Genomic DNA, 26,701 nt, shown 5'->3' on the forward strand with positions numbered 1-26,701 from the left:
ATCCTTCCTCCCACCTCGCCTCCACTATGCCCAGTCACTTCCCTAAAGGTCAAAGTGAACGACTAAATAAAAACTTTCAAATTAGTTTAACAAATACGAACATTCTCCCTAGGCCGATTCATCTGTTCAAACCTTAGTCCGCACTGAGGTGGTGAATTCACATCATGAAGCATGCTGGACATCCAGCGTGGCCATGGCTCCCATCCACGAGCCATTGTGCTTAGGAACAGAAGCCCATGCGGCTCTCTGGCAAACTCAAGGACTCATTAGAAGAAGCTTCCCAAACTACACGTGCCAAACATACGTTCACTCTAACAAGTGTTTCCCAGTCCCCACCCCATGAGAGATGCAGCTTGGCCAGCAAAGATATTTTTTTTTTCCCTGTGATACAATCGTTTCTGGCACATCTGAACACGGATTTATCACAAAATAATTAAAGTCAGGAAAATAAGAGTATTTTCCCGGAGCCTGCCCATAGGCAGGGAAATGGGAAACACATGCAACACAGGAGAGGGAGATGGGAAGACAGGGAGAGGTGGGAAAGATCTGGAAGCTCCTGGAAACCTCCTATTTCCAAAAGAAAGGAGCCAGAAAATGGCAGCCAATGTACTCCCTATGCAGCAGGCAAATAATAGCTGCTTAATTGACATGGTCTCATTTACCTGCCATGACCTTTGCAAGTGGGTACTACCATCAATATTTTTCCAATGGTGAAACCAATCTAAATGATAGTGTCATAGTATAATATGAGAGCCGGGGTATTATTGATTCTCCCATCCCAGTGGGCCCAGAACCAGGGACGGGGCTCTAGGGGCTCCACCTACATAGGCCTCTGTGTATCACGCCTGAGAGCCCTGGTTCCAGGCATCGGAAGACAGAGCCAAACACACAACAGGACGCTATGAAGCCACCCAAGGCCACAGAGGTACATCACCTTGCCCTCTAGGTTACAGACGCTTGCTGGCATTGTTCCCTCTGCCTCCTCGGGAAGTCCCTAGTCAGACGTGCATATTCAAAATCTGGACGTCACATTCTCCAACTTCGAACCCCTGATTTGGAATTCTGGGGCTGAAGCCCAGGGGTGTCTCAGCAAGAGCTGGCGTTGATTCTGATGCCTACTCCGGCCTTCATTCGTTCTCCAGGCAAACCCCTGCCTTTAGTTCATACAGAAACCCACACAGGACAGGTAGGAAATCCCTGTTCTTCCCTAACAATTCCAAATTCAGTGCCAAAGTCACACCACCAATAAATTCCAAAGGATCCTACTGAGAAATTCTTGACCGTGAAAATGGACTGAAGATTCATTTCCTATACAGAAACAGCATGAGGTTTATTACTAGTAGGAAATAAATGTAAAATTCCAATAAAAGTACAAAATATGACATATTTTTATGCTCATGGTTCACTTGAGGATCACTGCTCCAACAGAACTATATGGTCATCAATTTTTATAATAGACTCTGAAATTCAAAGGATATATAATTATAATAACCCGACTTAATATGAGATGTTCATATATTTAAATGAGGTAGATTTTATACACAATAATTTCAAAAAATATATATTATTTTAATGACAGTTCCTAAAGGTGGTAAGAAAGTGAAATAGGAACATTGTACCCTGGGGTGAAGGAAATATTGTAAATTAGGACAACCCTTCTGGAAAGTAATTTGGCAATGTGTGCCAAGCCATAAAAACATCCATATTCTGACCTATTAAGTCCACTTCTTTTAAGATGAGGAATTAAATTCCCCAAATGAAAAGTTACATGCACAAAAATGTCTACTATAGGCCTCAAATGGGAGACACAGGATGTCTAACAACCTGGGAATGGTTACATTAATAAACTATCATGTGACCATTTAAAATAACAGCGGAGATTAAGAGTCACATACAAGAAAGACGATAACAAGCACATTAAACAGAGTAGCCCCGGAGAAGGGAATGGGGAACAGCAATGTGGGAGCGAGGGTAGGAGAGCAGCATGTCTCCTGCTTTTCTTTCTTCTCGCTTTTCCTGTCTGGGGCTAGCGTAGTTAAAATAAAACAGGTATTCAAGAAGCATTGATTAGTTTCAAGCCTGAATTAAAACAAATGTGTGTGTGTGTGTGTGTGTGTGTGTGTGTGCGCATGTGAATGTTCATGGGAGAAGAGGGACCAGAGAAAAAGGAAAAGATTGAGTGAGTCATTGCCAGAAAGTAACATTTGCTTTAACATGACAGACAAGATACCCTTATTGCCCCTTTAAAAAAAAAAAAATCACATCACAGAACAGAAGCTCAACCCACAGCAGCTTGGGAAATAGCTAGACGCCTAAACCATGATGCAAAGAAGAGACCAATAAATCACAAAAACAACCAAAACATTCTCTCATCCCCTCCCAGCCACAGTTTTTTTTGCTTTTTTTTTTTTTTCTTCCCAAAAATAACCTTAATCACAGGATCTAGCAGGCAAACTAACATTTGTTTGGCTGAATTTTAAGCAGATGACTCTAACTTCAAACTGACTACTATTAATCACAGCTGATCTTTCAAGCCATTTGGGTTGATGCCTGTGACACACACACAGGGCACACTGGTGACACATTCTTACAAAGCCCACACCACACATTCCTGCCTAGCAGCCTGATTGGCTCCGGGCTGTACACCCGAAGCTGGGAAGCAGCCACTGTGCTGGCCTACTGACACCAGCTTCCTCTTCCTGGGAGAAGTTCCCCATCACACTGCTTATTCTAGTACCAAAAAGTGATCTTGTTAAGACAGACTAAGCTAGTTGGCAGTAGTGGCTCATGCCTTTAATTCCAGCACTTGGGAAGCAGAGGCAGGTGGATTGGCTGTGAGTTCAAGGCCAGTCTGGTCTACAGAGTGAGTTCCAGGACAGTCAGAGCTACACAGAGAAACCCTGTCTCCAAACAAACAAACAATCAAAAAGCCTGAGCGGAATCTGACATTTCCCCCGTCAGTTCCAAGGCACTCACAAATGACTGGGGAGAGGTGAGGAAATAAAGTCCGTGTGCAACCTCGGGCAAAGTTCAGAACTTTATAAACCAGCTAGGCAATCTCTCTGTCGCAAACCGCTCTCGAGAGCTTTGATGGCACTAACTGAAAGGCGGTGGATTGGGAAATAATTACCAGAAAATGTCCGTGGCTCCCTAAAAAAGAACTGTCAAGTTACAGTCCACAGATGTTTAATCTGAAACACTTGCCATAATGTCCTTAGAGGGTATGTTCAAAACGGGCACACTAACGTCACAGAAAACCTGATCATGAAGGCATACTAACTCCAGCTATTGCCCACTGAAACTGTATCAAATTACTCAACTCCATTTCCTCCACAAAGCGTCTTAATCTCTGACTCTGTTACTCACAAAAAAAAAAAAAAAAAAAAAATTATAACTACTCCACAAATCTCAGTCCTTAGAAAAAACTACCCGTGAGTGGATGGCGGATGTAGCAGATTTAGATTTCATGTCTTATTTCTAGAAGACTTCAGAACTGGGATCCCAGTGGTTCACAGGAAGGTAAAATGGCTTTCGGAAACTGCATAAAACTCAAAACATCACCAGGAGGCTGTGGCACACGCCTTTAATCCCAGCACTTGGGAGGCAGAGCCAGGAGGATCTCTCTGAGTTCAAGGCCAGCCTGGTCTACAGAGCGAGATCCAGGACAGGCACCAAAATTACATGGAGAAACCTTGTCTAAAAAAAAAAACTTGAAACATCATTTCTGTCTCTTTTTATGGGATAATTTCAGAGATATATTTTCTAGATATGTGAAGTTCATCAAGTTGATTCAAGGGATTCTGCTATGAAGATCATTCTGTGTTGTTAGGAGACGCCTAAGCAGACAGAATAAAAATTAGTGCTTCTTAAAGCAATACAAAATTCCATTATGTGAGGTTCACTTAAGTACCCAGTGGACATGAGGGGGAGCGAGCTGTGAGAGGGACAGGCCCAAACACGGTGACAAGTAGGTCAAGCCTGGGAGGGCACACCTTGAATCCTAGAACCTGGGAGGAGGGGCAGGCAGATCTGTGAGTTCCAGGCTAGTCCGGCCTACATAATGAGTCCCTGTCAGAAAGAGAAGAAAGGGAGGGAGGGAGGGAGGGACGGAGGGAGGGAGGGAGGGAGGGAAGGAAGACAGGGAAACACTTTCCTATCATAAGACATCACCATTTTATAAAACCAAACAGATCAATAAAAGCCACCCATCTGTGGTACTTGAGCTTAAATTCGATTCATTCAGAAAGTGCTGAATGTTTCTTATAAAAGGAATGCCTTCCAAATGTGGAAACGGACTTTTCTCAAGAATCCAATGGTAAGAATTCCACAGCAGCAAGATGCTTCCCCAGGAGCTGCACCCTGCTCTTCAGTTAGATCTAGCTTCTGGAGGAACAAACAGGGAAGAAGGACCATGAGAAGAAAGTCAAACAGGAAGTCATAGCCGGAAGGGAAGAAAGGAGCAAGAGACCCAAATGGAAACCCAGAAAAAAAAATTACGCTGTTCCCCAAACTGTCCTTCAGTCGCTGTCTCCTCTCTTGAATTCAAACACAATGCCATTACACACTTAACCCCACCATCAGGCAAGTAGGACTTGATTCGAGGAACCATGAGGCTGCCATATTCCCCCGGGGCCTTTTAATCATGTGGCACCAAGGGACCACGGACAATGTCACACACTTACCATTGCTCACCATCCGCCTGGCCACTTCCCACAGAACAAGGCCAAAGGCCCAAATATCGACCCTCTTGTAAGAATCAAAGCAATCCACTTGGATGGTTTCATCTAGAACTTCAGGAGCCATGTAGCGCTTGGTCCCCACACGGGGGTTGTTTCCCACGTCAAGCTGATTGGTGCTCTGGGAATGCATGACTGCCAGACCTAAAGGGGAAAAGACAGCACTGGGATTAGCTACAGTCTCTCTCCTACAGGGCAGCTGAAGGAATTTAAAACAACCCCAATCAAAAGCGCCCTCTAGTGGTATTGTGTCACTGGTGCGACACCTAGAATGCCTGGAATATCCCCAGATTTCTTGTAACTTTGGGTGTGAGAGCAGGAAAAAGAACTAATTTCAGGAAGATTATTAAAGTATCAAGTTAATATATGAAGCTCTAGGAGATATGTTTTTTTTGTAAATGCAGACCAAAACACTAAAGTAATATAAGGCCATGTTCGAAGCCCATGGAAAAACAAGCTCACACACATTCTATATGAACTTCAAGGTAGCTTAAAAATCAGCAGATTAAACTCTCAAACACCACCGCTTCTCCCACTTGTCTCCAAGCACAAATTTTGGACACTGTGAGACTGAAAACCTGAGGTAATTTATTGTGCTATAAAGGGCAAGCTACAACTGGTTCTGCTGTTCCCCCATAGGGACAGCCACTTATCAGAGCAATCAGGTTGGCTGAACCCATGGGCCTTCCCTGGAATCATGGGAACAGACGGCAATAAGCTGAACCTTGACTCAAAGTGCATCTCTCTCTCACTAAGTGGTTCCAAAGCACTTCAACCACGGCTCATTTCTGAATTCCTCAGTCAATTAGAGAGACCTGCCACTCCCCGCTAGTCACTGAGGAAAGACAGATTTGTGCACGGCTTATCTGAGGACAGACTTATTTATTGATGCATAAATAGACCATCTTAAAAATGACTGCCATAAAACTCCATATAATGGGAAGTGCCAAGCAGGACCAAAATGCCCTGGGAAGCTTTGCAGTCCTAAGGTGCCTTGGAAATCCCTGCCGCTCTCTGTAGTGAATGAGTTCTTCAGGTCAAAGCTTTGAAGGCATGACTCCATACGAGGCCAGAGAGCATGCCATCTTACCCTTCATGGTTAGCAAAGATTTTAGCACCTCCCTTCATCTAAAGCAGAGTGGCTCCTCTTTCTCTGTTTTGGCTCTTGTGAACATTCATCAAATTAAACATGCTCCTCTGCCATTCCTGGAACCACACTCCAAACATCAGCACGCTGTAAAGGTATGGCTGAAACAGGCATGCCATGCCAGCTGGGCTGGCTTTAGTTTTGTCCAGAAGTTGGGGTTAGATTAATGGCAAAAGTGACCTCATGTATCTTAAAAACGAGGGCCCGAGAGGCAGAATAAAAGTTTTCCTGACTGTTTTCTTTGGCTCATTCATTACACTCAATGCCAGTAAACAGCCCCATGGAGAGGCCTCCGTGCAGGGCACTGAAGCTGGCTGCTAAGAGCCATGTAACTGCACCATGTTGGAACTGACTCCTTTGGCCACAGCAAAGGCTTCAAAGGACTAGGGCTTGTCAGTGTACACCTACAATCCCAGCACTTGGGAGGCAGAGGCAGGAGAATTTCCACAAGCCTCAAGGCCAGTGAGTTCCAGCTCAGCTGGGCCTAAATAGTAAGACACTGCCAGAAAAAGAAAAGAAAACAGGCAAACTACAACAAAAACCTCCCAAAGATGCGAGGTGCTCAGTTTTACAGAGAATCCCTTACCTCCTCGAGGGTAATGATCACGATAAAGAAAAGCATGCCGTTTGTAAACCTTGACTGAATTGTTACTTGAAAAAGCCAAAAGGCAACAATATGGTGGCACACTGTACCTGTGATACTCTAGCATTCAGGGGCTGAGGCAGGAGGATTCCAGGCTAGGCTAACAGAGTGTCCAGGCCAGTCTGGGCTACATAGTCAGACTTCTGTGATTTTTAGATGAGATTAAACTGTGGTCTTGGAAATGATATATTTTGATGTGGGGGAGGGGTAAATTTTGATATATTTAGTAATAAAGTATTATAATACCTGTCACACACCCCAAAATTAGTAAAAAATATACAACCACAGAAGGAAAATGTAACAAAATTTTCAATTTTGACTCTGAAAATCATTATAATATTCCTTCAAACTGGGCAGCAGTGGTGCACGCCTGTAATCCCAGCACTCAGGAGGCAGAGGGAGGCGGATCTCTGAGTTTGAAGCCAGCCTGGTCTACAGAGTGAGTTCCAAAACAGCGAGGGCTACACAGAGAAACCCTGTCTTGAAAAACAAAGCAAAACTAAAACAAAAAATATTCCTTTAAACTTTTTATGTGATGTTATCACTTTTTTGCAAGTATTTTTAGTAATAAAGTTTATTTTTAAAAAGAAAAAATTAATTAAAAACTTACATGCTTAAATGTTTTCAATAACAAAAAGTTAGAAAAATCAATCAGCTATAGTCCTTTTAACAGAACACTGTCTCTGATGAGTGATCCTTAATTTCAGGGTAAACCATGAAAAATTATATGCAACTTACATCCTAAAAATGTTGTTTTGTATACAACATTACTGGTCTGCAGTGACTCGGTAGCATGGGTTTTTACAGCAACTAATATACCTAACTGGGGGGCTCATACCAAAAGAAATATGGCTGAACCATTAATAAGCTGGACAGAATACTCCATCTCCCTCCTGACCAAGTCCCATAAACCAAAGCCAAGAGCTGCCCTGCTATATTATAACAGCAGCCCTCACCTGAATCCTTTCTTCTTTCTCACAACGCCTGAACCCTATCATAATCCTGTGAGGGGGAATGTCTGGGGTTGAGTTACATGAATAAAACATGAACACTTCTTGTGAAGGCGCCAGTGATGCACAAGTCCAGAGCATGGCAGCATGAAGCACTAGATCCCCCTTGGCTAAGACCCTTGGACCCTTGGACAGAGTGTAAGCAGTGTCAGCACTGGAGCCAGGTGAACACATTAGTAAACACACATGCAAAACTGCAGAGTAAGTGACAGAACTTGCACACAAATCACCCTGACTCCAAATTTCTTCCTCACGCCTCAAATGGCTGCACACAACTTAGGGACCACACCCATCCCCTTGTGAAACACCGTAAAAAAAAAAAAAAAAAAAAAGCCTCAACACGCAAGGAAAGATTCTAAAGTGCCGGGCAGTGGTTTCGCACACCTTTAATCCCAGCACTCAGGAGGCAGAGGCAGGCGGATCTCTGTGAGTTCGAGGCCAGCCTGGTCTACAGAGCGAGACCCAGGAAAGGCACAAAGCTACACAGAGAAACTCTGTCTTGACAAAACAAAAAAAAGAAACAAACAAAAAAAAGACTCGAAAGGGAATCAAAGGAAACTAATTTTCCTAACATCTCAGACTCTCTGTTTTTAAAATCAAACCAAAGTAAATTAATCTTAATACGCAATTAAAGATAATTCTGTCTAAACCTTTATCAGAATGCGGAATCTCAATAGTCTATTAGAAGGAATAAACAGCATCACTCAGTTCTTATTAGCACAACGCCACAGCCGCAACTCTAGGGGTTTAGGACAGATGTCATTTTCGCAGGATTGCTACCAGCCGTGAAGGCGGTCTCATCTGTAGGACAACTGGAGTGCCATTAGCAGACCCGAAATCCTGGAGGGTGGCGATGCTCCAACTCTGCAAAGGTTGAGTTACCTCACGGAACACTTTCTCCACTTGATAATTTTGCCTTGGCTACAGAAGAATGACTTCGGAAACCATTTTCAAGACAAACCACTCCTTGAGCTAGTTAGTTCTACACCCACTCTCACGCAAAAGTTCATGAAATCAGAATGTAAGAGTAGTCGTTGCTGAGGAGGGTGGTGGGGTAGGGACTGAGCTCTCTAAAAAACAATAGGAAAGTGTCAGCAGAGACTTGGGGTTTACAGCTCTTGTCAAGACTCTGAAAATATAAGATTTGGGTATTTCATAATGTGTAAATAGTACCTGAAAGGGGGGGAAAAATGAATGGACAAACAAGGCACTTAATGGTATATTAGTTTGAATGGTGAAGTTGTCAGAGAAAAGAATTCTTTTGTCTGCAACTTGCTTTATGATGTTCAAACAAGAGCTGATGGATAGACGAATGAATGTAAGGATTAGAAGAACTACAAAATGTTAACAGGGAGACGCAAGTGGTACATACACACACAGCTGCTGGTTATAATGGCATTCGGATTTCCTTAAGGTTTGAAATTTTCAGTTTACCATGTTAGGAGGAGAAACGGGTACAATCTGGCTAAACACCTTTAGTAATCTGGAGTACACCCACAGTAAATGAAGTCCCTAAGAATGTTTTTTCAGGTTTACCCAAATCCGCTATGCAGCACTGTCCATTCTTCTTCACCAGGATGTTTTTGCTCTTTAGGTCTCGGTGGGCAATAGCTGACTTCCCTTGGGTCCCAAATATCTCTATGTGCAAATGCGCAAGCCCACTAGCTATGGACAGCACGATCCGAAGGCAGCTAACTGTATCCAGAGTGGTGAGCTGAAGGTAGTCATACAAAGACCCCATTTCATGGTAATGTGTGATGAGCCACAGCTGCGTACTGGAGTGTCTGGACGTCATGTCTGAAGCGATGAAACCTGCAAAAGAGGACAGAATTTTCACAGTGGGCACTCCACCTTGTAACTCTGAGGACTCCAAATCGTCACAGAACAGATCTACTCTAGAACAAAAATGAATTAACCATCACAAAAGCAACAAAGAATAGCATCTACGCCTGAAAGGGGCAGTGCTAAAGAACAGCCAAGTGCCCCCCTGCCAGTTTCTGCTATAAGAAATCCTTTTAAAAACTAATACATGGTGTGAAGAATCACATGACACTTATACTTTGGTGCTCACCCATAATGAAATTTTCAAACCCTTTGCTATTCGAAATAGTACCCTAAGACCCTACAAACCTGGAACCTGGATGCCTGCCTTCCCGGCATCCAGTCCTGACCCAGCACCATGAGTCCAGCACCCTGAACCCTGATAGCTCAGAGCAGACAGGCATTCTGTTACTGCCATGCCTGCTGTACCTGCTGCAGTGTTTAAATAATTTTTTCCTAAAGTAAATAATTAAAAAAAAATCAGAGTAGATACTGGAATAGGCTTGCATCCAGAGGGGACAAATGTCTTGACGAGAAATGAGACGCTGGTAGATGCAGAGAGACATGAAGCTCCTTTTGTATACATTCGAAGCACACTTGAGGAACTCTTATTAATGTTCACTAACCTTCCCCCAAATAAAGATCCCAAACTGGAAGGTACAACTGCAAAGAAACCAAGCTGCTAACATACACCTGTGCAGTAGCCCACACTGATTTCTTCCCCTGAGAAAACAATAATCATATATAATAAGCGAGTTCTTTTGTTCTCACCGTCCCTCTGACTCTTAGATCTTGAAGAAGGATTTTGTTTGTCCCATTCCTTATGTTCCAAACCAGGAAAAAAAAACTTTGAAATGAACGGGATTTTTTTTTTCCAACTGTTTCCCTCTCAAGTTTATATAAGTACATTCGATTCTCAGTGCTGGAGTACTATTATGGGATGTTTGTGTTTGGAGTCCAGAGCAGCCCATTAGTAATAAAAGCCGAGCAGGTGCCTCAAGGTGGGGACTCTGATACACCCACTGGATGTGTTCGTAACACAGGGAGAGGATGGTTAGACCAAATACTGTCACAGCCATCCTCCCAGGCTCTTCAAGTACTAGACGTGATCAAAGAATGATCTAAGATCTGTGAAGTTTTCAGTGGCAATGCTAAGAAACCAGCAGAGGTGACCGATGTGAGGTGTTGAGATGGTTGGACCCTAAATCTATACCACTGCCTGACATCCTGGCTCTACCATCCTTGAGCTGGGCGATCATGATCGTGTCTCATAGACTCTCCACCTTGCTCTCCTTGGTTAAAAGAGAGCAGGAAAACAACACATCCTAAACGGACATGGTAACAAAAGGCAGCGCATCCAAGATGCTTAATGCGATGCCAAGCACATCATATGTATGAAGAACATTTGCATTTTATATTTTCAGAAAGAGTTTGCTTCCCTCCCCAGTAGTCTCAAGAAATAGTGACATCAAGTAGTCAACAGTACTCTTGTGTGGGTGTCTGTGCGTACACGTGCATGCGTGCATGGATGTGTTCATGGTGTGAGGGCATACGTGTGTAAGGGTTCATGTGTGCAGGTCACAGAACAATCTTAGCTGTCAGCACTTGCTTTTCACCTTCTTTGAGACCTGGTTTCTCTTGCTGTTCACTGCTGTGTATACAACGCTAGCTGGCCCCTGGGCTTCTAGCAATTCTCCTGTCTCCATCTCCAGTCTCCAAGTAGGGGTACGCTGGGATTATAAAATGCTTGCACTACAGCATTACTTTATGGGTTCTGGGAGTCCAAACTCAGGCTGTCAATCCTGCAAAATAGCAACTTTACCTACTGAGACATCTCCCCAGGCCCTTAGTAGTGCTTTACATTTTAAACTACATTTATTTTTATTATATTTATTCTTATTTACTTTGCCGGTTTTACGCACATGTACACATGCACGTGGTCAAAGAACAACATGTGGAAATCTGTTCTCTCCTACCACGGGGATCCCAGGGATTGAACTCAAGGCAAACTCAGGTTTGATAGCAAGCACTGAGCCATCTCAGCAGCCCATCACATAAGACACAAGAGCACGAGGCAGTTATGGAGCAGGATGACGGTGATCACTGCACAGCCATCCAACTTCAATGCTACTCAATTTTATGCTTAAAACTACATAAAGCAGGACCGGTGATGTGGATGCTCCAGGGCTTGCCTAGTACACAAGAAACCCAGAGTTGTTTCCCCAGCTCTACACAGACCAGGCATGGTGGTACTTCTAGCTATCATTCTAAGCCTGGAGAGGTGGAAGCAGGGGGACCAGAAATTCAAGATCCCCCTTGGCTACATAGTGAGTTTGAGGCTAGCCTCAGATACATTAGCCCCTGTCTAAAAACTAAGGCATAAAGTGATCAATATCACATATCTTTTTAAAGGAGTGTGATGTAAGACTTGGAATAGAGCTCCATGCTAATCGTCCTCCTTAGGTATAGAGATAAGGCAGTGAATGCTCAGAAATGCAGTTTTGATTAGCAGCTGCAGTGGGCCTCTAACAGTCCTTAGATCAGGGAAGTGTTACTCCCCAGAGCAAAAGCCAGCTTCCACCATCTCATGGCGAGCTGCATTAGCTACATCTGTTCTCTTCCTCACCAGATACAGCAGGACGAAGGTCTGAAATTCAAGCTAGCCCACAGGTTTAACTAAGGGGACAAACAAGGGCCCCCACTTTTACACGAGAGTGTGCATGCGTACAAAGAATAAGTTGAATTCAACTACATGCTTTGGGGATCTAGACTTAGCAATACTCCTGGGGAGGAGAATCATAATCAGATCCTGAAAACATAATATGCAAGTCAGGTACAATGTGGGACAAACCTCTCCACCCACTGATTCAGGGGGCTGAGGACCGAGGACTTCATGAACCCAGGAGTTCAAGACCATCTGGGCAATGTAGCCAGACTCTGTAAACACAATAAGTAAATTAAAACATGAGAAGGAAGGGTGCCTATCTGAAATCCAACATACTCTTTTGACAGAAAACAAAATGATCATAGAAAACAAAGTATGCCCAGAAAACTGGTAGGGCAAGGGTGAAATGGTATGTCTGTGTGTATGTGCATTCATGCGTGTGCGTGCGTGCGTGCGTGCGTGCGTGTGTGTGTGTGTGTGTGTGTGTGTGTGTGTGATGTACAGGGTTGTGTGTGTATATTTATATGTGCACACATGTGGGAGTCAGAAATCTACACCCATATTGTTTTCTGATCACTGTCCACCTGGTTTTTTGAGAAGAGTTCTCTCTGTGAACCTGGGGCTCACCGATTAGCTAAGTTAGGATGGGCCAAAGAGTTCCAGGGATCTACTTGTCCCCACTCTCAGTCCACCAGCGCTGGAGTTACAGGCCTATGTCACTCCTATGTGCGATGTTATGTGGGTGCTGGGGATCCGAACTCAGGGCCTCATGTTTATGCAGCACACACTTTACCAACAGAGCCATCTCCACAGCTCTGGCTAAAAGTTTAATTTAATTAAATGTTTATTTCTGTGAGCCTTGTCAACTAAAAAGACCATATGTCCATATCACTGTGATTAGGGTGAGGGAGAGCAATCTCAGGAATTTAGAATATGCCAGAATTTCCACATATAACCAAGTAAGAAAAACAGACAATGTAGTCACCGTAAGGGACTCCAGCACTTCACATATGTGAACCATACTGCAAACACACCTTTCAAATTCCTCTTGCGATTAAACCCAACCTCGTCACTATTTCCTGGGTGTTACCATGTGCTGGACACAGCGCTGAGTACTAGGAATGAATGTAAACACTATGGGAAGGATTCCCACCCTCAGAAGACAACACAGTGGCTAAGACACTGGAGGGCACAGTATCCCAGAGATTTTGCACAATGAGTATGTGAGCACCAGAAGCCTGAGCGGGGATGCATGGCTATGCCCTTCCTTCAAAAGGTTTCAGACCACAGATGCTTCTTAGGAGAGGACATGCATCTTCCCATTAATAGTGACTCTACCTACTATGTAAGGCAAGTCTCTGTTGTACACCAAAGCTCCTAACACAACCAACTCTGACTGTTGCTCAGTTTCAGTCTGCTCCAGGGGCAGAAGGAAGATTGGGAACCTCAAGGCAAATTTGAGTACAAGTGAATGTCCACCTCCTACCCTGACTCTGTAATCTAAGACAGGACTCCAGGGCAATGTGTCATGACTACCCCACAGGCTGCAGGCCACAGCAGGGAACTATGGTAAAGGGTTAAGCTCCTAAGCTCTAACATTTCGCCTCTCCTCAGTAGCTTTGGCTAGTTAAAACTGGGGAAATAAGACGACCTACTCTCTAAGGCTGCAGGGAGGATTACCCAAGAGTGCACACACGAAGCAATTCCAGCAGAACTCATGACACAGTCACTCCCCACTGTTATCCCTGGCTCTGTTGTTAGAGTTATCATCACAGCTATTACACACAGACCCCAGAATGCATCCCAGGCAGTGAGTGGTAGGTTACCAGCAGAGGGTGTGCGCAAAGGCACAGGGGAGTCTGGGCAGAGAAACTGGCCGAGACCGAGACATTTGGATGGAGAAAATGGGGGTTAGAGGATGGAAAGGAGACAGCAGATAGTCAAGAACAATGCAAACAAGATCAAAGCCACCTGTTTGTCACAGTCCCACAGAAAGGAAAATACTAGTTGTAGCCAGATATAGACGTATTTGTAACTGAAGCTCAAAAGACTCCTTGGAACTGACAACTAGGGAATTATGAAAGTCAGGACTAGAAGTCACCAGAACTATAGGCCCAATTTGGGAGCAATCAAAGACACATTTGAATTATTTAATTTGTGTGTGTGTGTGTGTGTGTGTGTGTGTGTGTGTGTGTGTGCGCGCGCGCGCATGGCTGTTTTGCTTACATGTCTGTGTGTGTACCGTGTGCATACAATGGCCACAGAGGCCAGAAGAGGTCATCAGATCCCCCGGAACAAGAGTCACAACTGTTGCCCTATGGGTGTGAGGAATAGAACCCAGGACTTCTGCAAGAACAACCAGTGATTTTAAATGCTAACCCATCTCTCCAGATCCTCAAAGACACTTTTAAATGTTCCTGAGACTGAATGCCACCATCACGCTGTCGAAGCAAAGCTTTGGACAGCCATCCTACCTTTGGACAGTCACCAACAACCGGGGTCACATTTAAATACTAGATTGATAGAATGGAATAGAGGTACAATGTGTAATATACGAGGCCCAGACATACTCCAATAGCCACACAGTGGCCAACACTACAGCATACAGTTCAGTTCTCCCCAGATTTCTCTTCTATTTCTGAAGACTCACTCTAGGCAGCTTTCACCATACATGTGTATTAATGGAAACACACTTCAAGCCTTTGGAAATAGAGAAACCAATGGGCCCTCTCCTCTGCTATAGCAGGACTGTAGTGGGCACTGCACATGTTTCCGAAGTGTTGCTAAGCTTTAGTGATAAGATGATGAAAATTCATCTGTACTTTGTGAGTCCCAGAAGTATGCGAGGAGTTTTCAAATTAGAATGTATGCCGAATCCCTCTGTAAATCTGGTCTTTTAAAAATGATGCCTAGTTTGAGGGAATGTGCATCTAATTACGGCATCCCTGGGAGCTGTGAATCTCTAGGAAGGGATCCAAAGGCCTTTCTTAGTTTGATTCCAGTAATAAATATTCAGGAAGGGTGGGGCAGGCAGAACCACCCCACAAGCCTTGAAATGAACAATGTAGAACTAGTTTTTGTTGTTTAAATACATCTGCAGATATAGGAGCAAGAAGGCCTTGCCACAGATTTCCTTTCACCGGGCAGGGAATTTATAACTTATGTGCAGACTTAAATTAAAAAATGTATCTGTTAAAAAATTAAATAGTCTATACATGCTGAGGGTCACTATATCGTTTTCTGGAAGAGACTCTAGACATCTGTGAAATGGGAGAGAGCCAGGGCAGGCATTTTTCTCCATCGAGATCAGTTAATGAAAGCTTATCCATACTTACCTAAAATGTTTTCATGCCTCAGCATCACAGTGTTGTACAATTCTGTTTCCCTGAACCACGATTTCTCATCGCGGGAGGAGAAGATCTTTACGGCAACGTTTTCTCCTTGCCAGCTGCCCCTCCAAACTTCTCCATAGCGGCCCTTCCCTGTGGACAGTAAAACAGACGAAGTATGTGAGGAACGCTTTTGTTTCTGTTTTTCCTATATAACGCAATCAACCTGACAGTGTCTTTTTATTCTGAACCTCTCCCCCTCCTCTCTGCAGACTAACCAGTCAGGTCAGATTGGGAAGTTGGGCCCCCACCGAAGGGATGAAACGAAGTCACCACCTACGTCATGGAGGCCGATTTGGCCCATGGATTCACTAGCTGGGTTTGGGTTCTGGTAGACCCTTTTTGCCAAAAGACTGCCTTGCTGCCGATAATTTTTGCTTTGGTCATGTGTTTCTTTGTGTGACGCTGAGATTTTTTTTTCTGTTTCTAATATACAGAAGGATACATGGTCAGACCAGACAACTCCTTGTAGTAAACACTGCGCCTAATGCCGGAAACTCTTGACCCCTCTCATTAGTTGCTGGGCAAACTCAATTTGGGAGTGTGAATACTTTATCTACAAAGATGTACAAAAATAAGGTAGGCCCTGCCTTTCCCTGTCCACCCCACTGTGACAGGAAACTGCCTTCCAGTCAGTGCCACACAATTAGCTGACCCTAAGCAGCTGCACATTTATATTGAACCTGCCGTCCTGAAGGGTGTCTCAGGTGTGTCCCAGGCTAGCCATGCAGGCAGCCCAGCACATTTGCAGATGACAATGTAAAGTCACAATGTCAAAAGGCTAGAAACCTTTGGCATATAGTTTTTGAAAACACAGGAAAGATAGCACAATTTCAAACTTAGATTGCAATATGGTACCAAAAGCCAAAGGGCAGGGGTTATGTAGCCAAATAACTGAATGGCTTCTCTGGTTCCCTTGCTTTACACTGGACCCTCACAGGCATTTCTAAGCACAAACATCTCAATGTGCTTTTGCCATTTTCCCCCCACAGAAGGACAGTTTGAGGTCCTAAAGATCAACGACAAACTATGGTGCTGGCGGGAGGTGGTTCTGCGCCGCCACCACCGCCGCTGCTGCCGCCACCACCACCTTTAAAGGGTTTCTTGGAGGAGGATATATTTCAAACACAGATTTTCAAATTCATCAACATGCAATGCCAGAACAGCTCTGATTTCTGACACTGGTCATGGATGTCTGTTTAGACGGGCCCCAGTGATGTCACATGGGGACTACACTAGAAAGAGCGTGGAACATTCTGGAGCCAGAGAGATGGCTTAGCAGGTAAATAGACTTGCTGAGTGCGAGCCTGAGTTTAACCCTTAGAATCTATATAAAAGTGGAGCCAGAGAACTGACTCCACAAAGTCGTCGCTGGCATACACATTCACATATGTGCACCATAAACAGACACATACAATACTAATAAATGAAGTCTTTTTAAAACGTCACCTGGGGGCTGAAGAACTGGCTCTGTGGTCAAGAGCACTGGATGCTCTTCCAGAGGGCCCAGATTGAATTCCCAGAACCCACGAGGTAGCACACAACCATCTATGACTTCAGTTCCAGGGAATCCTCAGACACTAGGCATACTTGTGATGCACAGGCATACGTGCAGGCAAAACACCCATACACATGAAGCAGTGGAGTGTTTTTTAAAGTCGCTTGAAGAACATATTTTAGAAAATGGGGTGACTTAGCTGGGATCTGACCTCTCCGATGCATGCCCCCTCCCTCCATGCAATAGCCACATGCTTATCAGGGACATATCCCCCTTCCAACCATGTCTTTAATTATAGGTAAGGATGACTAAAGAGGTCAGAAAGAGGAGGTCACAATCTCCAAACTATGGGGGTCAACATGGGGTTGTAATAGCCGGGATGGCAGGCAACGCAGTGGAGATGAAACTACAGGGCCGTGAACCTTTCAGCGCAGGCACACGGCAACCGCACGATCTCAGGGCTGTGGTAGGCAGCTGCCGTGCCCACCTGCATGCACACCCCATGAGAACAGTCCCTCTGCTGGAAAACTCAGCCAACGAGAACCTAAACATAGAAAGAAAGCAGGTGTGTCCAAGTCACACCTGAAACATCCGACAAACCACTGAGGGCTGGGGATGTGACTTGGCGACAGAATGCCTGCTTCCCAGGTGTGACACCCAGGGTACCATCCAGCTCTGCTGGTGATATGGCAACATGGATGGCCACCCAATTGAGGTTCCTTGACAAGAAGCGATAACCCTATCGAATAGCAATGACTATTCTAAAGGGGTGCTAAGATTGGCTGGAGTGCATTGTGGGCCCCTGTCAAGAATCACACACAGTCTATCTAGTTTACCAGTCACTTTAATCACGCCACAGGCATGACTTAGCATTTCTGGTCCAGAAGAGGACTAGTGTTGAGATGCTACAAAGCCAGGAGCTATAAAAGTGGAAAATAAATGCCAAGCCTTTCCTGCCTTTGCTCCATGTTGTATTTTTACTTTCTCTCTGTAGTCACTGTTTCACTGGAAAGGAAAGACAAATGTCCCCCAAAACTGTGGACACAGAGTTGTTTGTTGTCGCGAATCTTTTTTTCTTTAATTAAGAAAATAAAATATAAGGCATATACGGTCTGGTAGTTGGAAAAAAATCAAATCAGAAATTGATTTTAATGGTTGTCAAAATAGTGGCAGTTTCCCAAAAGTTCCTGGCCAGAAAGGCCATGAAGAGGATGCCCAGGGCCTTCAAATTTGGACAGCACAACATGGAAAGGACTAACACGGTCAACTCCCCGGGCTCTTGAACTAAAGTGATCGTCTACCTATCCACCTTTCTCCTCAAAGCTATACCATCCAAACACAAACTCCAAACTCCTGAAGAGGCACTGCATCCATCGGTCTTCAATGTCAACCCAACAAAGTGCAATAATTGAATCTACACTAGCTCAAAAATGCGGAAGAACATGGAGAGAGTCAAAAACTGTACCCAGTCCAGAGGAGCAACTGGACTCTGGAGCCAATCTCTGAGGACCAAGCGTGGCACATGGGACTATCCATGAGTGATGAGTGTTGGATCAAGTGGACAAAGGCAGGAGAGGCAGGTGCATGGTCCCTTCCCTGCCTCATACGGCTACCTAGGCATCCTTGCTCATTAACAAACAGGATGCTAATTAGTACAAGAAGACAATTCTGGTTGTTGGTAATGAGTACACCTGGGCGTTTCCCCCCAACTTCTTCTAGTTTCAGTCAGCTGTGGTAGAGCTGCATACAGTGGAAATAGGCACAGTAAGTGCAGGCGGACCAGGAGGAAAGGCGACACAGCCCCAGACTGTCACCTGTGCGTCTCGGGCAAGCAGCGCTGCCTACCCAGATCTTACTACAGAGTGAGGGCATTCCTCCTTCATATAGCAGGTAGTGGGCGGGGCAACTCATAACAGTCAGACACGTCCCCCAAACAAAGCGTCAGAGGGCAGAAGCTCAGCCTCCACCTCAAAAGGCCGAGCACCAGAAGGAGTGCAGAGACAATGCCAAGCCATTCCTGCACACCATCTCAATGAGGAGCTGGAAACCTATCATGCTAGCCACAACTATCCACCCTCCACATGAAACAAGTAAAACACAAAGACCTTATTTTCTTCAATCCCTTAATTTTTTGAGATGCGGTCTCTCAACAAACCTCAAGCTCACAGATCCAGCTAGACTGGCTGGCCAGCAAACTCCACACATCTTCCTGTTTCTGCATATCCAGTGCTGGGACTATAGACACATCCCACTGTGGCACCTTTTTTATATAGGTCCTGGGGATCACAATCAAGTTCTCACGTTGGTCCAAGAACATTTATTGACTGAGCCATCCCCTCAGCCCTGATAATCAGGACTTTAAAAATGCATCTGGCCATAGGATGTATGCCTATAATAATGGCAGGCAGGACTCAAGAGATAGAGGAGAAGATCAGGAGTGGAAGGCCATCTTTGGCTGGATACTGAGTTCTAGGTCTGCCTGGGCCAAGAGACCTTGTCTGTAAAACAAACAAGGCATTCTGTACCATCTCCACAAAATTCATGAGGCTATTAATAATAATAATAATAATAATAATAATAATAAACAACCATGCTTGACTCAGAAATCCACAATTCCTGGGCATTCATTCTGCCAATTCTGAAGGCAGAAGAATATGTGCTAAGTCCTTTACACGCATTTTCGCTAATCCATCAGCCCAGCTGACTACCGCACAGCTTTTTAAAGGACTTCTGACAAGTCCCAATACTAGAAAAGGTGTGTGCCCTCATGAAAAGAAGGAAGGAGGGCCAGTGAGAGGGTTCGATGGGGAAAGCCCTTGCCACGCAAGTCTGATGATCTGAGTTCAATCCCCAGAACCCATATAAAAGTACAAGGTGACAACCGACTCCACAGCACCGTCCTCTAACTTCCACATGTGCCGTGGCATGAACAACCCACACTCATACACAGTATACACACATGCAATAACAACAGATCAAAATTTTTTTAATGAATAAAGGGACACAAATTTTTCAGAAACAATCCACCAACCTAAAATATGTTGTAGGGAGAAAATGAAAGGCTATAAAAATATATGTAGCTCTTGGTAATAAGGATTTAATCAGGAAACAGTAAAATTCACTCTAGTTTTTAAAAGTATATTGTACTAAGTTTTTGGTTTCTAATTGGCACACAGTAACCAGATGTACTCATCATTATTTTTAGAGGGAGGGGCAGTAGAAAGGGCGGAGAAACTACAGAGAAAAACCTTCCTAACAGAAGCCTATTACCTCAGATCATTCAGTCGCTGGACAACACAGCCTCTTTGAGTCACTCAGACTAGGCATTGTCTGTACTACTTAGTGATGACCCCCTTCCCAGAACTTCAACAAGTTCTCCCAGATGAGTCACGGAGAACACAGACCCCCATGGCTGTCTCTCTCCCGCTCCCAAGCTGAACAACCACAGGGTGGCGTGGCACCTCCTGCGCAAATGAGGAAGCAGCAGCAGCAGCAAGAAGCCGACTTTTCCAAGCCCCATCCTACTTCTAGAATCATGACTGACGCTGTCTATTTCCCAAAAGGAAGGGAAACGAAGAATTACCAACACACTCCAACAGGGTAATCTGGCGAGCCACAGTTCTCTGAACCAGAAAAGGAAGACCAGAACCACTTCCCGATGTACACGAGTGATCCAGTAATTCCTGTAATGGGAAACAAGGAGAAAAAGAAATTACTGAGCTACAGTCCTTGCTGTGGAGTTCCAGGACACATACCACAATAACCAACATGGTTTCCAGTAACTCTGGTCATGTGACCCATTATACTGCCTCAAAAAATCTCCCCTGAAAAGACTGGTTGTGTGCCTCAGGAAAATTAAAAAGTAAACCAAAGAAGGCAGGTTTGCAAGATGGATAAGCCCTGGAGTTTTTTCATCAAATACATGAGAAAGGAAGCTGAGCAAAGTTAATGAGCACATTAGAAAGTTCAAAGGACTGAGCACGAAAAACAGCAAGAAGAATGGGGTTGGGGGGGGGATGCTTCAACATTAAGAGCTGTGTATTAACTATGATATTCTGCTATGCTCACTAAATATCTACTGAATGATCTACTTTATTTGCCAAATAAATCAAAGATGTCTAATTAGAAGCAAACAAATTAGGAATATGAGCACCCAAGTGTAATGGAAAGATTCTAATAGTATGTAGATCTTCAAATTGGTACTTATAGGTACGTGCGTAGGTATTTCTCTAGATGAAGGTTCTTTTTTTCAGGTAATAGATGAACAAAAGGGTCACTAAATTAACACCTACTTAGCATTTCCTAATGTGAATTACAAATTAGAAAGGAAGAAAAGTAAAACAATATTTCATTTAAAACGTAAAGCCAGAATTGCAAATTGATTTTTCCCAATGAGTATGCTGGCAAAAGATTACCAGTTAGTTCATTCATAAAGTTTGCCTTAATAGTTTTAGCAAAGGCCTGGATCATGTCTAATACATAGACTGACATTAGACATGGTGGGGGGGGGCAGCTGCAATATCATCCAGTTAACCCTGCCCAAAGCTCCTCCTTTCCCAACACATAAGCAGCCTAGTCAAGCAACACATAGACTTCTGTGAGTTTCATCTTCTCTCTCTTCCATGGAGCACTACTGTAAAATACTGTGGATCAGTAAAATTACCAAAAGCTGAAGATCAACAGAAGAAATCCAGGACCCTTAAAAGCCACAAAAGGATAATCAAGAAGAAAATGAATGTAGATGAAATAGGGTTCATGCCTCCCCAACAATTCTCTCTTGCCGTGTTTGTCTGTTTCCATGTATTCAATTATTTTTGAGAAAAACAATGCTGAATATTAAGCTACTGCTTTTTCGTGATGCACAGCTTGGGTTCTAATTAAGTTCACAGATTTAAGGGTGTGGGGAGGTCAACCAAAGACTCACTGCCGTGGGCGAGCTTCAGCGAGCTTACACTTCGTCAAATCACAGAAATGAACACACCGTTTACATAAGCAAATAAGGACAACTGCTTATTCCGTGCTATATCATTATAGCGTGACATTCTGTCAGCTGACGTGGCTGGGTTGTGTTGAGAAGTCTGTTTTGGCACAGGCTTTCATTCCTATTTCAAAATCCTAAAAGCTATTTAAACAGTAATTTACACTAGACATTCCAATTACTGCCCTTGGTAATTAGACATGGTAGCAGCTCCGAGGAACAAAGTTCTGACTGATCTGCCTTAGAATCTTGCTTTGCTGAAGCTTGGTCTGGAATCATCTTCATGCCTTCCTGCTACAAACCCCATAAACCCATCTGCTTTCCCCTAAACCTCAGAACACCTTCGGAGCAAGTATTGAATGAGAAAAAAAGTACCCTCTTCCAGTTCCACTACACTGTAATTCAAATAGGTGAGTAAAAGGAGGTACCCAAGGATAACTTGCTCCTTTTTTATACATAACACTGATGGTGCAGGCAGCAGGGCATGGTGGTTCCCAGACTACATCCAGCATCAGCAGTGTTCTGGCACCTGATTACAGGTAGGTCTAATGGCTGGGCAGGTGGAGCACATGAGCTAAAGATGGCCACCACCTAGGGTACATCTCTTCCAGCAAACCAAAAAAAAAAAAAAAAAAAAAGAATGTGGTAGAGCAATCCTAATGACAGAACTCCTGAGCACTTGCAGACTTGTCCTGTCCTAGAGCCAGCCTTCATGCATGACGATCTGGTAAGAGACAGGAGCATAGCATTCGGCAGCTCTGAATCACACTACAAAGATAACTTGATTGACTTGCAACGCACTGGATTATGACAAGGAAGAAGCTGGCGTGGCTGTGTCATTGGCACCTCACACCCACGAATCGGTGTCTTTTTCAGAGAACCCATGTAGTATCCATGGAGAGTGTTGTTACTTTAGTCTTTTGCACTCTGTAGTAGGCTGCTTATGGTAAGTGACCTACTTCCCCGACTTAACTAAAAGTTTAGAAGAGTAACTAAAGGAAGACATCCACTTTGAATGTAACACTATAGTTTTCAAATGTATGGGTAACTTTAAATGTTTACTGCATTTATTTATTTACTTATTTATTGGGGAGGGGGAGCAGCCTTGCCACGGCACGTTTGGAACTCAGAGGACAGCTTGTGGGAGTCAGTTTTCTCCCATGCGACTCCTGGGGATTGAATTTAGGTCATTGGGCTCAGCAGTGAACATCTTTACCCTCTGGGCCACCTCCCTGGTCAGGGAGAAATTTTCAAATGTATACAGTGCCTTCTATGCTGAAGAAGTAAACAATGAAGGGCCTAGAATGATGCACCCTGTAAATGACTGTGAAAACTTATGCAAAATACCAATATTTTTATTGTACATTGAAATGATAAAAATTATATATGTTTTGCTTCCCCTCCCCTCTTTACTTGTAAAGGAGGCTACTAAGGCATTTTAAATTCTGTATGTGCTACACATTTCTACTGGAGGACATTGGTTCAGTCAGCTGACTACGTTCCACAAGGGGGCAGTACTAGAGCATCAAAATCTTAATGGCCACTTCTGGAGATGTCAAGTTTCTAAATTATGGGGTATTCAAATCATCTAAAGGGAAAAAAGATTTTTTTTAATATTAATGAGAAGATGCTTCCTTTAAAAAAAATACACTTTTGTTGTTACAAATAGAGTAACTGAGTAAGGCCATTCCAAGCCCTCCAAAACTCCAGTCCCATCAACCATTCTTTGTCCCTTTTCCTCACATTCCCCAAAGAAAAGTCACCTCCAAGAATCTACTAAAGTAGAATCTCCAAGCCCATTCTTGAAGTGTCTGTTTGAATGGATGTTCTTATGTACAGGAGCCAACCAGGTGCTCACACATGCTTGAACAGAAGTCCAGTGACTAGTTAGTCACATAGCATGTCTGAACTGTCAGTTCACTGTTGGCTTGCCACACTCAAAGTAAGAAAGTGTCCATCTCCATCTCAGCTGTTCTCAGACATCCCTCTGGGGTCACAAACTCACCGCTAAAGTGCTGTCCCCAACATTGGTGGTGATAAGCCCTTCGATGGTACCATATTCCACATCTCTGGGGTTGAGGCGTTCTTGGTTGCGTCTTTTAAACTTCCTGAGAGCAACTCCAAGGAGGCAAGCTAAAAGACATACTGCAAACACCACGGAGAGGATAATAAGGCCGACTTCGAGATGGAAGTTCTGTGATCCAGGGAAGGATTTCCCTGGAGAATGGAAAGAAAATGGTAAGTGGGGGTCGGGATCACCATTTCCTTATTATTTGCCAATATCATAACAAGTGGTTCCTGACCCTGACCAAACAATATTCATAAATCAAAACAATTTTTACAACTAAAATACTTCCTAACATCCAGCCAATGACCCAGCCATTTATTTAAATGATCATTCAATTAAACAGAACTGGAGTTTAGAAAGGATTCCACAGAGAATCAACTGTATTAATGCGAGGCTGTTTAAGAGCTTCTACAATACAAAAGCCACAGAAGTCTTGATGTTACTCTTATTAACTTGGATTTCCTATGTAAAGATGCATTATAATCAAGCCCTGAAAGACAGCCATTCCACTGTAATATCCCAGTGAGAAGGTCATGTGCGTTGCCTGGTACCTGCATGGAATGCCTTTCCCTTGTTAAGAAGACATGCACACACAAACACACAAATAAGTATATACATGAGTGTATAAAACTTAATGTGTAGCAATATGTGCTTATCAGGATCTTCACCCTGTTGACATAGTTTTTGGGTGGATGTAGAGATTTCTTCTTGTCCATCTATTCCGTTAGTAAAAATTTAACACACCGAGCATAAGGAAATAACCTCTGAGTTTAACTACTTCAATATTTGATCCTTTTCTCAAATCTGTGTTATTCAACCCTACTTTCCTATCAGAATGAAGTCTTTTCTACCTGCTCTAAGCAGGTCACAGTGACTTAAAAACTGCCCATGACCTATCAGCTTTTTGGTTTTCTGCCTCCTGCCTCCTTCCTGGCAGTGGGGGCTCAGAGCAGCCTCTTACCCCATTTGTATTTTCCTACTTCCACAAGTACAAAATCATATAATTAAACCTATTAAGAGGTACTCTATATTAAGGGAATAAATTTGGCTTGGAGTGGGCCTACATTAATCTTGACAGCAACTTGATACAGCTGCTTAGAGTTCACTATATGAGAAAACAGTTTCTGAGGGACACCATTTTCCAAAGGATATGAAATTCATAGGAAATGCATGAGGGGAAATTCCATAACTACAAGGCTCATGCACAATTGCATATGACTTCCGTTCAGATGGCCAGGAATCATAATTGGAAGACATTAGCAAGCTTTTCTTTATTGTCTACTTAACAAGGGAAAGGCATGCCATGCAGGTACCAGGTAACACACATGACCTAGAGATGAATGTTCACTAGGCAGAATTACTTAAGGTATAATGAAAGTCACTATTCCCCCCTTAACAGAAAGCCATACACCTGTTCATGGTGACCTCTGGTCAGCAAAATTGTCCCCTAAATCTGTCCTCTTGATGAATGTCACATCACCCACTTTATGCAAAATGCTCATTCTCCTTTTAGATTCCAAAGGCCTTTCTCTTCCTCACCCAGACTGACCTTCCATGGACCATCAGCTCTGGTTCAGGGTGTAGGAGGAAGGCTCCTAGCCACACAGATCCTTAACCCACACAGACTTGGGTCAACATTAACAAAACCCCTTGATCTAGAAATAGAAGAAGCCATGGGAACCTTTAGTGGGCAGCTGAGCTGTGATGTTCCTGTTACACCAATCCCCTTGGCAACATTCCACAGCTTGGCCAGGTGATGGAGGGGTCTTACACGTCATCTTCCCCTGCTCATAAACCTGAAAGCAGCCCTTCTGGTAGACGTGGAAGCCATCGTTGATGCTCAGAGATGAAAAACACTGCTGGCCCTCACAGTGGTCCTCGTTCCCACAGGAGAGGCCCTCACAAACACACATGTAAAGTTTCGAGTTGACTTTGGGCTTCTCATCTGCAAAGGAGAGGGAAGAAGGAAAAACAATTCACTTGTGTACGCTACATCCTTTTCAGAGGAAAAAATCAGGTTTCCCTACGATCACCCCAAATCTAATCACAGAGTCATCACCACTGATGGATGTCTACACTCCACGACTGTCACTCAACCAAATAATAATCACATCTCAGCCTACGAGCACATCTGTCTAGGCTGTGCAGCCTCCTTAAGAACATGCTAGGACAGAGACTGGTAACAGGCTGCCCAGACTCCTGACGTGGAACCCCTCTCTCATATCCCCAGTTTCAGCATCGAAACAAAATATCTGATAGGAACATACTATTCATCACCTTTATTTTATACCTGCCTCCCAAAAGGTTCCTAAATAAATATATGGCAACTGTTAGCACCAGTTCCTGCCAGCTCTGCCCCCCTAAGCAAGCATTGCTTCGGGACTTGAGTGCTTCAGAACACACTTACTTGTAGAAGAGTCTATAGCTACAAATCCAAGTTCTCAACCTTTTCAGCTAGATGCTAGACCACACTGGATATGATAACTGGATACACTATGATAACACTGGAGTCTGTGCATGGGTTAAAGTTGTAATTAGCAATTCTTCAGAACTGTCTACCGGTAGGGAATAAGTGGGGGCAAACCCTGGCATCAAATACTCAGGCTGAGAGCACAAATAAAGGGAGGGTGATGATATTTAAACAATTAGGTAACAGATATGACCAGGGTCCAGGCAGTTCCCGGGGACTCCACGGAGATGCAAAACAAAGTGAGACAGAACTTTATCACGAGGGAGGCCCACTTCA

At 43.9% G+C, this 26,701-nt stretch overlaps 1 protein-coding gene across 2 annotated transcripts in view; it reads right to left on the minus strand.

Annotated features, from left to right (window-relative positions):
* The window catches only part of Acvr1 (activin A receptor type 1), a 122,694-nt gene that overhangs the window by 7,350 nt on the left and 88,643 nt on the right, over positions 1 to 26,701 (minus strand). For both annotated transcript variants that reach the window (XM_037204795.1, XM_028873141.2), the window contains 6 exons: positions 25,637 to 25,900; positions 23,893 to 24,104; positions 20,493 to 20,592; positions 15,358 to 15,504; positions 9,073 to 9,348; positions 4,683 to 4,880 (listed from right to left, as the gene is read on the minus strand). In XM_037204795.1, coding sequence (XP_037060690.1) covers positions 4,683 to 4,880; positions 9,073 to 9,348; positions 15,358 to 15,504; positions 20,493 to 20,592; positions 23,893 to 24,104; positions 25,637 to 25,900 — 1,197 coding nt within the window. The remainder of the gene's footprint in view (positions 1 to 4,682; positions 4,881 to 9,072; positions 9,349 to 15,357; positions 15,505 to 20,492; positions 20,593 to 23,892; positions 24,105 to 25,636; positions 25,901 to 26,701) is intronic.

Source organism: Peromyscus leucopus, chromosome 4, assembly GCF_004664715.2.
Source record: "Peromyscus leucopus breed LL Stock chromosome 4, UCI_PerLeu_2.1, whole genome shotgun sequence".
NCBI lineage: Eukaryota > Metazoa > Chordata > Mammalia > Rodentia > Cricetidae > Peromyscus > Peromyscus leucopus.